We start from the raw sequence: 14,067 nt of genomic DNA on the forward strand, positions 1-14,067 counted from the left end.
CTACACAGGGATCCCGCTGAGATTCCAGAATGACACTTGCTGCACCGCCATCATGACAGGACCGTCGCCTCAGCCGCTCGACGGCCAGCAGCAGTCTGGAGCTCCCGAAGCTCAACCCGCGCCCGATGCGCACGACGACGGCGGCCCCTCGCCGGCCGACGACGAGGCGCAAGATCGGAGCAATGTGCAGTCCCCAGCGCTGTCTACGAGGATTCTAGGGGGGGAGAAGGCGGAGGATGGGCCGGCTGAAGGGGCGGCGAAGGGCGTTGGGGAGGGTGCGACTGGGAGGGAGGGCGGTGACGGAGATGGCGGAGCGGATGGCCAGAGAGCGGGCGTGAAGAACGTTGCCGACAATAATTATAGAGATAAGGCTGGGGCTGAGGATCAAAAGGGAGACGATAGCAATGGCGATGAGGAAGAAGAAGAGGAGGAGGAGGAGGATGAAGAGGATGACGATGATGACGATGAAGAGGAGGATGACGAAGAGGAAGAGGAAGAGGAAGAGGACGAAGACGACGACGACGACGATGAGGAGGAGGAGGAGGAGCCGCAGCTGAAGTCAACGAGGCTGACCCAACATCTCGGCGCAGTCTATCGCAACGGCGATGCGACCAGCGCCTGTCTCGTCGCAGGCGACAAGATGGTACGGGCCAAGCCCACACTTGCTTCTGCACAAGGCCAGACATGCATGCTAACTAGACTCATTCATAGATTATCGGGACGCATAACGGTAACATCGTAAGTAATTGCAAGGTTTCATTTCGCAGCCCGCGTGGCTAACCGTCGGCTCAGCATGTTATCCAATTGCCCGGATTCAACACTCTGCGAGTATACCATGCACACTCTGCTTCCGTCACTGCCATCTCGATATCGCCGTTTCCCCCCCCTCTCCCGGACGAAAAGGCCGAAATGCTACAGCGAACACAGACTGGACTGGCGGGACCGGCGACAAGGCCACCTGAAATGTCTCCGTCGGCAGCATCGAAAAGGATGAGGGAGGTCCCGCAGGTACCCCGAACTCCGTCGAACGATATCTACATTGCCACGTCGTCAATGGATGGCAACGTTTGCGTGCAGTCGTTGGTCGACCTGAAGGATGTCCAGCTTCGCAACTTTGCCCGGCCGGTGCAGGCCGTGGCATTGTCGCCAGAGTACAAGTCGGATCGGACGTATCTTTCTGGTGGACGAGCAGGTCAACTCATCCTCACAGTAGGCGGTGGTCCGGGTCGAAGCACCTCGACCACAGTCGGCACTGCGGCCGCCGTGGCATCTGACTGGCTTTCTACCATAGGCGTCAAGAACAGCGGAGGAAAGGACACGGTGCTCCATTCGGGTGAGGGAATCATCAACGCCATCAAATGGTCCCTCTCGGGGAAGTACGTTGCTTGGCTCAACGAGCACGGCACCAAAATCATGAGATCCAAGCTTCATCTCGACAGCACCGAACTCGAAGATGCTTGGAAGAGAATTGGTCATGTTGACAGGCCGCACACGAGCGAATGGGAAACGATGGCTGGTGTCTGGAAAGGCCGCGCTGAGTGGATCGACGAGAAGCTGGTCGAAAGTGATGAGTCGGAGCAGGGCTCCCACGATCCCGTGGCATCTCCAACTATCCCCAACACAAAGGCCGTTGAACGGCTCTTGGTCGGCTGGGGAGGAACAATGTGGATTATCCATGTACATCCGGGGGGCGTTGGCCATGGTCGACAAGCTGGTGAGAAGACCATTGCGCGTGCTGAGATTGCCAAGATGTGAGTAGCCCTCCCCTTTGCTACGGATGGACGAAGAGTATGAGGTGTGCGATATTGACAACTTGATCAGTCTCCATATCGACTGCATCATTTCCGGAATTTCTCTATATGCCCAGAACCAGCTGCTTGTGTTAGCATACTGCTCTCCAGAGGATGAAGACGATGCCGCAGATGACGACAGATCTGGTCCATCACATGCGCGGGACACATCCAAGCAGCAAAAGTCTAAGCAGTCCACTTCATCTGCGGAGCGTGATCAGCACCATGGCCAACGGCAACGCTTGAATGCCCTGCCGCCAGAGTTGAGGCTGATTGATCTCAAGTCTCAGGCAGAGGTGGACCGACACAGCCTTGCCATTAATCGCGTCGATAGACTATCTGCGGCCGATTATCACATGTGTCTGTTGCCTGCTCGCAATGCCGCCTCTGTAGTGGCTTCGACAAAGAGCGCCTTGGAGGCACTTGCCGGGATTGGTTCCGACATGTGGAATGTTGCCATCAATCCAAAGGCCCTCTTCAGCTCAGGCGCCAGCATACTCAGTAGGGAGAGCGGCGACGACAATGCTTCCGTCTCGAAAGCCGGCAGCATTGCAGGTACCATCCGATCGAGCGCCATGAGAGCCCGGGTTCCCACCGTGCACCCTACACTATCTAAACCAGGGGTCAAGATATTCATCCACAGTCCATACGACTGCGTCCTGGCCACTAAGAGAGACCTTTCCGACCATCTTACTTGGCTCGTGGAGCGCGAGCAGTACCAGCAGGCATGGGAACTTCTCGACGAGAATCCTGATATCCTTGCCGATTCGCTCGATGGCGTTGTAGATTCGGGGGTGCCTTCTACCCCGTCCAAGCATCCCTCCGGAGCCGACGACTTCTTCGACGATGAATCTGTGGCAGACACGACTCAGAGGGATCTATATTCTGCAGTGGAAAAGGAGAAGAGACGGATCGGAGAGCTGTGGATTCGAGAATTGATTGACGAGGGCGATTGGGAAAAGGCTGGCGAAGTCTGCGGCAAGGTTCTCACGACTCCTGATCGGTGGGAGAAGTGGGTGTGGACGTTTGCAGGCGCCAACAAGTTTGACGAAATCACCAAGCACATGCCCACGAAGCCGATGAAGCCGCCGTTGCCGACGACCTTGTACGAGGTGCTCCTAGGACATTATATCCAGAACAACAAGCCTCGGTTCAGAGAGCTGATAGACACCTGGCCAACCGATCTTTTTGATATCCCCGCCATCACAACGACGCTTGAGAATCAGCTCAAGTACCGTGATGTTCGCGAGAACAGCGTCGAGGACGGCGAAAGGGGTCGAGACTGGCGCATCGTCGTGGAAAGCCTGGCCAAGCTGTACGAAGCTGGCGGGCGGCATCGCGATGCGTTGAGGTGCTACATTAGGCTTCAAGATGCAGATTCGGCTTTCCGCTTGATCGGCGATTACCACCTCGCGGACGCCGTAGCAGACGACATTCCCGCCTTTATCGGACTCCGAGTCTCCCCCGATCAACTGAAGCACATGACCGAGCATGAGCTTGTGGCGGCCACAAGCGAGGCCATCACTCTCCTGGTGGACGAGGCTCAGCACGGCCTCGTGCGGCCTGAAGTTGTCGTGGAGCAGCTGCAGGCAAGGAACCTCCAGCTGTACCTCTTTTTCTATCTGCGTGCACTCTGGAGGGGCCAAGGAATCGCAGAGCACACTGGCGAAAACATCGAACGGCTGGTTCAGGATAGTCAATCCCTCGTGGACAACTTTGCGGACCTGGCCGTTCGGTTGTTTGCCATGTATGACAGGCCTCTTCTCATGGAGTTTCTGAAGACCTCAACGTCGTATGGATTCGAAAAGGTAATAAGAATCATCCCCCCCTTACACTTGTCCCTCTAGCCCCCTTGTCATTGACCTCTTCCCCCCGGAATACTTTTACTGACTCTATCCATCTCCAAGGCCGTCCAAGAATGCGAGCAATACTCATACTACGATGAACTGGTCTACCTCTACTCCAAAACGGGCCAGATGAAGCGCGCGCTCTACCTCATCATCGACCGCCTCAACGACGTCAACAAGGCCATCGACTTCGCCAAGGAACAAGACGACCCCGACCTATGGGAAGACCTGCTCAACTACAGCATGGACAAGCCCAGCTTCATCCGCGCCCTCCTCGAACAAGTCGGCACGACCATCAACCCAATCACCCTCGTCCGGCGCATCCCAGAAGGGCTCGAGATCCAGGGCCTCAGGGAGGGCCTCATCCACATGATGAAGGAGCACGAGCTCCAGCACAGCATCAGCTGGGGCGTCGCCACCGTGCTGCGCAGCGAGGTCGCCACCGCCCAGAGCGAGCTCCGCACGGGCCAGCGCAAGGGCATCAAGTTCGAGGTCATCGAGCAGGTGGACGCCAACGCCGCCGCCGCCGAGGACGAGAAGAAGGCTGACGGCGGCGCGCCCAAGCCCGGGCAGTGCGCAAAATGCCTCGAGACGTTTACAGAGTACGAGATGGAGGCCCTGATGGGGTTCGTGTGCGGCCATGCCTTCCACGTGAGCCATTTGCTCGAGATGCTGCATAAAGGCAGACAGGTCGATCTCGACCTCGGACATGGGCCTGAGGAGGGAGGGCGCTATTCGATCGGCATGAAGGTCATGAAGGCAAGGCTGCTGAGGGACAGGGTAAGAGGAGGCTGTCCAATCTGTCATCCGGCGGAGGCGTAGAGAGGTACACGTAATGTTGCATTGTCTTTATGTACGTGGGCGTTTATATATCCCGGGATTGTTCAAAGGCCATTGGCTTGGCATGCAGAGAAATAAAGCCTCATAACTAGCTGTTCTTATCAACGTCATAATGCATTTCGTTCACCAACTAACGAAGTGAGTGCCGGCCAAAGAATGAAGCGAGAGAATTGAGGTAACTAGAAAAGGGGGGGACGAGGTAAGGTCAGCATTCACACGTCAAATGTCGGTATTCACAGCTGCACAAGGCATGCAAAGCCCACAATTTGCAAAGGGGAATATCGGGCAAATCTATTCCTGTTCGCCTACCACATTGTGATGCCATTAAAAAATTTCCCAATCGTGCAAATCCAGGGCTTTCAACCACTCAACCTGTGCCAACTGCCGATGCAATATTCGGGAAGGTCCGTCAAAAGTACCACATATATGGCGAGGCTGTTGAAAGCTGCGAGTCTCTCGAGCACGCAACATGGAGTGTGACCCCTCTCCTTTACATGAACAGAGCCATGACCATGGCGACAGTGCCAAAGGCCACTCCGGTGAAGGCCTCGAGGACAATGCCAGCGTTGGTGCGGTCCGGAGCGGCGGGAGCCGTCATGCTGCCGGAAGCGCTGGTATGAGTGAGGATCGAAGTCGCGTTGCTCTGCTCACTGGCCGTGACGGAGCCCGAGGCTGAAGGAGCACCGCTGGATGTAGCCTCGGAGGCGGTGGCGGCAAGGACCGAGTTGGTCTCCGCAGAGCTGCCGATGCTGTCCGTGACGGAATAGACGGTGGCAGTAGGCTGAGACACAACGGTAGCAGCATCCGACCAGACCATGGTAGGCTTGGGCTCACCAGGGGCGGTAGACGCTTCGACAGCAGAGGTGGCCGAAGACACGGCCTGAGTGATCGAGTCGACGGGGGCAGAGTAGCCGGCAGAGGACTCAGCGGCAACGGAAACGGCCTCGGTAGCGGTAGCCAGACCGACACCGCACTCGGTAGTCTGGAAGACAGTGCAATAGTTCACGGAATACAGGAGGATGCCTGGAAGGGGTCAGTCGGTGGCTTTGGAGGAGCAGATTCTGGAAAGGGGACAAACCGTTGGAAGTGGTGGTGCCGAGCTGCTGAGTCTCGACGGACACGATGGACTGGCTAGCCGCTAAAGAGAAGTCAGTTATTGTTCAATGGACAAGTGTGAGGATGAAGCTTGATGGGAGGGTTGAATACTCACGCTGCGAAGTATGGGCAAACGCGCCGGAGAGGAGGAGGCTGGCGAGAGCCATGGTCATCTTGGGTGCGGCCATTGTAGTATTGGCAGGCGGATGAATGCTGAAAATTGGTGATGATAAGAATCAAGATAATGGTTGCCTATCCTCAAAGTATTAGCAAAGCAGAGACTAACAAGATTTGAACTCGAGAGAGAAGCACAGAGGTCGTGTCGAGTGCTGGGGATATCGCGTGAATGAGGTTGGATGAGAATGGCTTGGATGGCAATGATGACCAGGCAGGGGGGGGCTGAGATATTACTCGCAGGAATAGAGAGTAATGTGCTATCAGAGGATACGGTGCATCATGAACGAAGCTTTGGGACAGCTGGATTACCTTGAAAATGTTGTGAAGATGCTGTGCGCGCAGAGATGAAAATGCGGGATGTTGGTGAGAAAGAGAGGAAGAGGAAGAAGAGAAGAGAAACTCGAGAGCAAGGTAAATAAATGCAGCCCCACAATTCACCAGGTGAACAATCAGTAGAACAACGCGTCGTAGATTCTGCTTTTCTTGTTTTTTTTGTTTTTCTTGCTTGGTGCAGGCAGAAACTGGATGGGAAATGGCGAGTGACGGCCAGGTGGTGGCCAGCTGGCGGCTGGAGAAGGAGGCCTGAGGGCGAGTGAATCACGGCGGTTGCTCAGGGGACTGTGTGGCACGAGGAGGGGAAGGACGGTAGGTACCTAGCAGAGAAAAAAGGTTTGTGAATTGGGAAATACCAGTATGAGGAGCTGAATTATCTTGAAATGCAACTTGTGGTTGATATGACAGATGTGTTGTGGGAGAGTGGGAAAAGGGGGGAGCCATCACTACCTATAGAGGACTGGACAAGACCGTCGACAACCTCAGAGACTTCATGATGGTGATTTAAATGGGATTGGACAATCTAATCACATCAAGATACATTGAAGTGCAATTACGAGTATGATTATGAGGGAGCATTTCATATGCGGCCTGTCGTTTGCCGCTTCCCGTCCAGTTCTTATGCCTGTCTCTGTGTGTGCTTCATTTCCCCTTGCCGCTCAGCTTGTCTAGAAACCAACGTTCCGGACTGGCCCGACAGCAACTTCTGAATTTCTAGTTCACGAAGAACAAGCCCCGGTAAGGCAATTCAAGATACCGGGGAGAGGAAAGGAGAGTGTCCTGCTCAGAGGAAAAAGTCGCTGTGAAACTCCTTCACGAGGCCACGCAGCTATCCGGGGCTGCAACACCACAAACGGCTGATACAGTAGCACAGACTGGTCTTACCTTTGTTCAGACAAAACCCGGCCCAACGAGGCGATTCCTTCCATCCACCATCCAGTGATCTGTCTAGGTATCTTGGTACTCATCCCCTGGGTAATTCTGGGCATCTCAGATATGCAGCCTTCCGCCTTTCGTCAACTTGTGAGGCTGTACCTGAGAAAGTAAGTAGCTACTTTGGGTACGAGTTGCAAGTAGATAGTATTAGGCAGTACATAAGGTAGTACTTGTCAACTCTAAGGCAAGGTACCATCACCTCATGTCAGGTGATTCATCAAGGCCGGACCAGAAACTCCAGAAACTCAGAAACTACAGAAACTCCAGAAACTCCACGATGGTCCTCAACAGCATCAGACAACAAGAACAAGACACCAAAAATGATAAAACTCTTTCCCGCCATCACCATCAACGACCCGTCACTTGACCATCCAGCAGCCCCGGCTGCTTGTTGTGCCGAAGCTGTCGTCTCCATTCTCCCGGTCTCACCCAAAGGTCCAGCCTCGTGTTGCTGCGACTCGGGCGCTCTGCGGACATTTGTCCGACTTGTGCGTGAGATGCCTCTCGAAACTCAACGCCAGTCGCGGCTTAGACTTTTCGCAGGTCTCTTGGCAAAGCGGCTTCAGACCATCCTGGACCCCCAGAGAAGCTCGTACGGAGGCGCCTCGCTGCAGAATCCGGCAACTGGGCTTACTGCCACCGTCACGGCTCCCACTTCCCCCTCAGACGGCCGAGAAGGGAAAGCTGATGGCGTCCGACCATTGACTCGATCCACGTTCCTTAAAATCGAACTCTGTCGGGCGTTGAGACCTCGGGGCTACGCTTCCCCAATGGAGAACGCTGGGGGGGAGCGCCATGTGTTTCCATCAGCCACGTCTGACCCGAGGTCGTCGCCATTGGCTGTCAACCCGGGCACATCACGATGAGCTCAAAGGAGCACGGATCCCTGCTGCGTCGTGATGCCTCGAGGCGGGGCCCCGGACCCAGAAAAGATCCATGGACGAGCTATTGACGCCACCAAAGCTCCTCTGCCGGCTTCTCCAACTCGCTGCTCCTCCACGTCCCCCGCCAAATCCCACCCTCCATGCCGACGCCTCGGCACTCTTAGCTCTCGTCTAGCCCCCTGCTGCAGCCGCAGCGATTTGCCGGAGCTCTGGTGGAGCTTGACGAGCTGCTCCGTCCGAGATTCGATTTGCTGCCACCGCAGCCCGACCAGTGTTAAAGCGTTGGAGCATCAACAAGGCGTGCGAATCGCGGCCGTCACTATCATCGCCCCTCGACCGTGTCCCGAGAGTTCCGGCCGCTAGCCCGGCCAAAAGTCACACGATCGTTGACATGCTACCTTACGAGTACGTCGAGATAGCTTCGTGGTCTCACCCGGCGTTTAGCAGAGCCAATGCCATACCGCTGCTCCCATCAGGCCAGCCCTGCCCAGCCCAAGCCAGCCTAGCAATAAGACGGCATTCCTAAACACCGACGTGGAGTCTGCCCTCCGATGGCTGCAGGATGTACTCGATCTAGGCTGATCACTGCCTGCTTGGACGGGATCCATGGCCTGTGGCATCGACACGTTCGCCCAAAGGGGGCGTCGCGAGAGGGGGAAATGCTCCATCACGACCCTCCATCACCACTCCAAAAACATTCAACGACTCTTCGGGACAACGGAAATAGCCTAGGACCGGCAAGCCCGATATGAGGGGAAACGAGATGGAGCAAAGGCATTGGACACGGCACGAGGAGCAATGGAGCCCTGCCGTGTTGCATATAAACGAGGCAAGCATTGCCCTCGACCCATGATCAAGATCTTCCTCTTCTTCTTCTCTCCCCTCCTCTCTGTAACGACCGCCAAGCTTTTGCAGTCAGTAGGCGTTACCCCTGTCTCCTCCTCATCATATTCCAACAACTACATTGATACAAGGCCGGAAGCAGCCTCTACAGCATGGCTACCCCAGGTGACGACCCCGTCGAGGGGCAATACAACAAGGAATCAGCCGGTAACGTGCCTCCCACCAACGGGAATACTTCCAATGGCATGGGCCCCGGTCAGCAGTTTCCGCAGCAGTTCCAGCAGTATCCCGGGTACCAGTTCATTCCATTCAGCAACACCATGAATCCACAGGCCGGGCCTCACCAGGCCATGGTTTCCCAGGTCTACCAGCCTACCCTTGGCAAGATTGGTAACCCAGGTCCCCTTGGCCTGCTCGGCTTCGCCTTGACGACCTTTACGCTTGGACTGTATCAGTGCGGTGCTGGGTAAGCTTCAGCTTGTCGTCCAAGACTTGTCTCTCCCTTGTAACAAAGCGTACGGCTAACTCAAGAATAGTCTCCCTGGCTCCAATCCCCTGGGTGACGTCGGCCCTGACCAGGCTGTCTTTGGTGTTGCCGTCTTCTTTGGAGGCATGGCCCAATTCGTCGCCGGCGTCATGGAGTTTGTTCTAGGCAACACCTTTGGTTGCACCCTGCACTGCTCATACGGGGCCTTTTGGCTTGCCTTTGCCATGTTCTCCGTCCCCACGCTGGGCATTCAAGCCGCATATCAGGGAGACCAGCGCGCCTTTAGCTTTGCCGTCGGCATCTTCCTCATCATATGGTGCTTCCTGACCATCATCTTCTTCATCGCGGCGCTCAAAACCAACATTACCATTCTGCTGGTCCTGGGTCTGCTCACGCTCTCCTTCTTCTTCCTCAGCATAGCCCAGTTCGTGTCGACCGAGCACCATACGGCAGCCATTCGCCTGAACCGTGCGGGCGGGGCCTTTGCTGTCTTTTGCTCCATGTGCGCATTCTACGCCGGCGCGGCGGGCATCATGCTCAAGGACACCACCTTTGTTACCTTTCCGCTTGGCGAGATTCCGTATCCATCAGTCAGGCGCGAGAGAGCCGCGGCCAAGGCCAGGGCCAACAATGTGTAACAAGATTTGTGGTTCGCATTGTATTTCGGGCTTCTGTCTACTGGGTCCTGCAATTCGTTTCCCGTGACCCGGGAGCAATCGATGTGATGTGAAGCGAGGATGGGCTTTTCTTCAAGGGGGAAGGATGTTTCAAAACTGCGTTCTGATGTGGACTGATTATACCCTCACTTTTGATACCCACCTATTCCTCTACGGTAAATTGCTATGTCAGGTTGGAAAACTAAGTGATGGTAATGGTAATGGCAGTCGATCACTAAGAGGAGCAGCAGAAAAGGAGTACTTGTCACGGAGGGGGCAATGCGCGGTATACCCAACGGTACGATGTTGCTGATAACAAGGATAGCTTGTGTCATGTATTTATTTTACAATGAGAGAAATGATTCTCATAATATCAGAACTCGCAATGACTGATAAGTTACACTGATTGCTTCCCGGCATCCCAACTTCTCAAGTATGTAGTAAATGGTCCTTTTTTGGGGGTCATACAATTTGTTCATTAAGTTTCATGCTCCGGACCATATCTCCCCTTTCCTCTTTCAGTCGTACAAACTGCTCTGGACCTCTTCGGCAGTCTCTTTAGCCTTTCCCTTTGCCTCGGCAGCGGTGCCCTTGGCCTTTCCCTTGAGCTCCTCAGCCTTGCCCTTGGCTGTGCCCTTCATTTCCTGCGTGGAGCCCATCATCTCGTCGGCCTTGCCCTTTGCGGCGCCCTTCATCTCCTTGGCCTTGCCCTTTGCGTGGGCCTGCATGCCCTCGACTTGTTCCGCGACGCCGCTGTTGGAGAGATCTTCGGCTGTTTCCATGACTTTGTGTGAGGCGGCGGCTTTGGGGCAATGTGGTTAGCAATGGAATTAAGAAACATGACGTTGTGGCGGGGGGTTATAGGAGGGTGTACTGGAAGAAGAAGAAGAAGAAGAACGTACTGGCCATGTTGATGCCGTCAACGAGCTTATCGCTGACGGCCCTGTCCACGCGATGGAGGCCATCCTTGACGGTCTCGGGGACGATCTTGTGGACGGCGTGGGAGGTGGTGAAGGGGCGTGTTGAGCGGGTTGCGGCGATTCGGGAGATGGAGGTTGTGAGGGAGGTGGTTTTGGGGAGGACGGATCGAGTGAGGAACGACATGGTGATGGCTGTGTGCGTGTTTGTATATATATGTGTGTGTTTGTTTGATTCGGTCTGATTTATTTGGTGGTTGTGTTTGTGGTTGTTTTAGTTGTTGTGGTTGTTGAGGTTGATGATGGATTGGTGGACGAGACAGAAGATGAAATTGAAGAGGGGAAGAACTGTGTGAGGAAGGAGAAATGGCAAAATAATATATATATATGGATGTAATTATGATGATTAAACATGTGATGTGATAATCCCCTAGAGAGCAGCAAAGCTGGCAAAACTGGGCAAGAGCAGCAGAGCTGTGTGAGCTTGTCCTGTGCAGCAAGTTCGCGGGTGGCACTGGTGGTGATGTCATTGGGCTGGGAGTTTGCCTCCACATTCACGCTGGAGAGCGGCGCAATGATGACGCAGATGCGATTTTTGGCTGTTGAATTGAGGAGCTGGTTGTTTGTTTTCTTTATTACTGTTGGTTAGGTTATGTTTTTGGTATTCAATGATTGAATCGACTTTTGACTGATGTAATGCGTTTACTGTGTCATGGACTTGATTCTGGCTTAGATAGGTGGTTTAGATCTTTGGTTTGGTGGGGTTGGTGATGGCTGAGGAACGACGTTCATCATTGATAGAGATCGATCTTGGTTGCTAGGAATTGTTAGATAGATCTAGGTAGGCACCTACAATTGTCGATTATCATTATACAGGTAGTAGCTACCTAGGACTTGAATAGAATGGGGGGGCTAGCAATTGTTACAGAAATGGAACTGCTTAGGGAGCTAGCAATGGCTTGAATAGTGATGGCTTCGTTTAAGGACAATATGGTGTATAGAGGCCATGATACTGCGAGATGCATTTAATCAAAATCATCCCACATCATGGCGTTGCGTCTATAGACTCCCGTCCTATTATTTCAGGTCAAAAAGCTACGCTGCCTCTCCTCTGCCATGATACCTCTCAATCCACAGCTTCATCGTCTTCTCCGCCGTGGCAGGATCAATCCTCTCGGTAGGCCCAAGCCGCATCATCTTGCCTACAAGATACATGAGCTTACCCCGGGGATACTTGTCCTCGTCGGCAAACTCCTCCAGCATCTTGTCCTCGCCCTCGGCAGCCGCTTCGGCAAGGGCCTCGTACTCTTGCTGTGAAATTTCCTTGAACCACAGGTCGTTGCTTTCAATGGCTTCCAGAATACCCCCCTCGAGCTCGCCCAAGTACACCGCCATGAGGAGCTCCTTTGCTACTTTGCCGGTGATGTGCTTGCGGTACAGGTGGTAGAGAAGCTGTGACAAGTCTTCCTCGGGCACCTGAGCGCACTCGCCGAGCTGAGTGAATGACAGGTCTCCCGAGGCCAGCGGGCCGGCCTTGTATGTCGTCAGGCGGCCCAGTTCGTGAAGGATCCAGTTACCCGCCAACGTCGCATATGACTTGACCTCGGGAAGCTCTGCAATATCGGGCTCGGCCTGCAGCTTGCTCTCCAGCAGGGCCAGGACACGGTAAAAGTACTGCACGCGAGCTCCATTGTCGAGCGTAATGAGCGAAAGAGCATCCTTGGCGGTGAGGCCGTAGTGATCCACCAGCTTGTCCAGTTCCGTGTCCGGCAGAACAGCAAGCGACGTCTGCAGATGTTGCACAAGATCACTCCCAATGACGAGCGGCGCCAGGTCAGGGTCGGGCATGTAGCGATAGTCAACCTCGCCCTCCTTGCCGCGCAGACGGCGCGTCTCCTTGGACCCAACCGTCCAGCCTCGCGTCTCGCCAGCAATCAAGCCCCCCGCTTCCAGCTGTTGGATCTGGCGATCGCGCTCGGCAATGATGGCGTCCTCCACGGCCTTGATGGTGCTCAAGTTCTTAATCTCCGTACGCGTCCCGAGCTTCTTGCTGGGGTCGTCGGTCCGCCGCACAGAGACGTTGACGTCCGCTCTGAGCCCGCCCGTCTCCATGCCGGACACGCACGAGTCGACGGTGTTGAGCAGCAGCTGGATCTTGCGCACAAATACGGCAGCCGTGCGAGGGTGATGGATCTCGGGCTCGGTGATTATCTCAATCAAGGGTACGCCCACCCGGTTAAAGTCCAGCCAGTGGACGCTCCCCGCCTGTGCGAGTGTCTTGGCCGTGTCCTGTTCGAGCTGCACTTGTTTGATGCCGACGGTGACACTCTCCCCGTCCTCCGCCGCGATGCCATCGCGAGCAAGCAGCGTGATGTGTCCCTTTTTAGCAAACGGCTCGTAGAATTGCGTAATCTGATATCCCGAAGGCTGGTCCCACCAGAAGTAATGCTTCCTGTCAAACCGGCTGACGGGCTGTATCTCGCAGTTGAGGGCCAGCGCGGCCCGAATGGCCGGTATCAACGTCTCCTTTTGAAACAGCGGCTGGCTGCCTGGCATTGCAACGTCAAAGAGCGCCACGTGGCTGTTTGGGTCGTCGTTGAAGGACGTTGCGGCCGGCGAAAACAGCTTGCGGGAGGTGTTGAGCTGGGCATGGATCTCGATGCCCACCGTCAGCTCCCAGCCATCTGCGGTTTGGGAGTCGCCCTTGACCTTCTTCTTGCCCTGCTTCTTGGCCTGCTTGGCCTGCTCCTTGAGCTGCTTCCTCAGAGGGACATGGCCGGCCTGTGGTGCTGTCACAGTGGCTGTTGTTGTTGTTGTTGTTGTTGTTGTGTTTGTTGTTGTTGTTGCTACTGCTGCTGCTGCTGCTGCTGCTACAGGCTGTGTATGGAGATGCCGCAGGGCATATGGCAGACGCAGACAGGGCCAGATGGGCACCGTCCGAGATGAGAGGCGCCGGCCATTGATGCAACCGCGCTGCGAGAGACGGCCCTCGAGCAGATAACTGCTGAGCTCGCCGAGAGACCTGCGACTCATGCTGCAGCCCGGGGCTCGCAAGCCAACGGCAGATGCAATGCGAGTTCGTGCGTGTTTGATGCCACCCTCACGCGTGCCACAGCTCCGGCCTCGCGCAGTCTGCAGTCTGCCTGCCTTGTCCGAGCGCACCGCCACGTCGCCCTGGTTCCGGCCTCGGGTGAATCTGGTGAAATCTGGTGCGTCGCAAACTTCAAGCCGCCGCTTCTGCTGCCCATCAGGGTGAGGCGGA

General features: G+C 55.2%; 5 protein-coding genes across 5 annotated transcripts; 2 read left to right on the forward strand and 3 right to left on the reverse strand.

Moving 5' to 3' along the window:
- Positions 1-305: 305 nt before the first annotated feature.
- Positions 306-4,501, forward strand: TRIREDRAFT_121652 (vacuolar sorting protein; the record flags this gene model as incomplete). The annotated part of the gene is made up of 6 exons (XM_006964921.1): positions 306-334; positions 403-643; positions 712-738; positions 793-1,751; positions 1,822-3,598; positions 3,698-4,501. The coding sequence occupies 6 exons, from the start codon at positions 306-308 to the stop codon at positions 4,457-4,459; spliced, it is 3,795 nt and encodes a 1,264-aa protein (XP_006964983.1). The 3' UTR covers positions 4,460-4,501.
- A 466-nt stretch (positions 4,502-4,967) lies between these two features.
- TRIREDRAFT_106998 (uncharacterized protein) lies at positions 4,968-5,760 on the reverse strand (the record flags this gene model as incomplete). The annotated part of the gene is made up of 3 exons (XM_006965084.1): positions 4,968-5,500; positions 5,556-5,615; positions 5,688-5,760. 3 exons carry the CDS (start codon positions 5,758-5,760, stop codon positions 4,968-4,970), a joined length of 666 nt encoding a protein of 221 aa, XP_006965146.1.
- A 3,305-nt stretch (positions 5,761-9,065) lies between these two features.
- On the forward strand, positions 9,066-9,870 carry TRIREDRAFT_60810 (uncharacterized protein; the record flags this gene model as incomplete). Its single annotated transcript, XM_006964922.1, has 2 exons — positions 9,066-9,211; positions 9,282-9,870. 2 exons carry the CDS (start codon positions 9,066-9,068, stop codon positions 9,868-9,870), a joined length of 735 nt encoding a protein of 244 aa, XP_006964984.1.
- A 408-nt stretch (positions 9,871-10,278) lies between these two features.
- TRIREDRAFT_121653 (uncharacterized protein) lies at positions 10,279-11,101 on the reverse strand. The gene is made up of 2 exons (XM_006965085.1): positions 10,791-11,101; positions 10,279-10,690 (listed from the first exon to the last, which is right to left on the reverse strand). Exons 1-2 carry the CDS (start codon positions 10,990-10,992, stop codon positions 10,407-10,409), a joined length of 486 nt encoding a protein of 161 aa, XP_006965147.1. The 5' UTR covers positions 10,993-11,101; the 3' UTR covers positions 10,279-10,406.
- A 799-nt stretch (positions 11,102-11,900) lies between these two features.
- TRIREDRAFT_60814 (glutamyl-tRNA amidotransferase subunit B) lies at positions 11,901-13,838 on the reverse strand (the record flags this gene model as incomplete). The annotated part of the gene is made up of 2 exons (XM_006965086.1): positions 11,901-13,586; positions 13,656-13,838. 2 exons carry the CDS (start codon positions 13,836-13,838, stop codon positions 11,901-11,903), a joined length of 1,869 nt encoding a protein of 622 aa, XP_006965148.1.
- Positions 13,839-14,067: the final 229 nt, after the last annotated feature.

This window comes from Trichoderma reesei, assembly GCF_000167675.1.
Source record: "Trichoderma reesei QM6a unplaced genomic scaffold TRIREscaffold_8, whole genome shotgun sequence".
Taxonomy (NCBI): Eukaryota; Fungi; Ascomycota; class Sordariomycetes; order Hypocreales; family Hypocreaceae; genus Trichoderma; species Trichoderma reesei.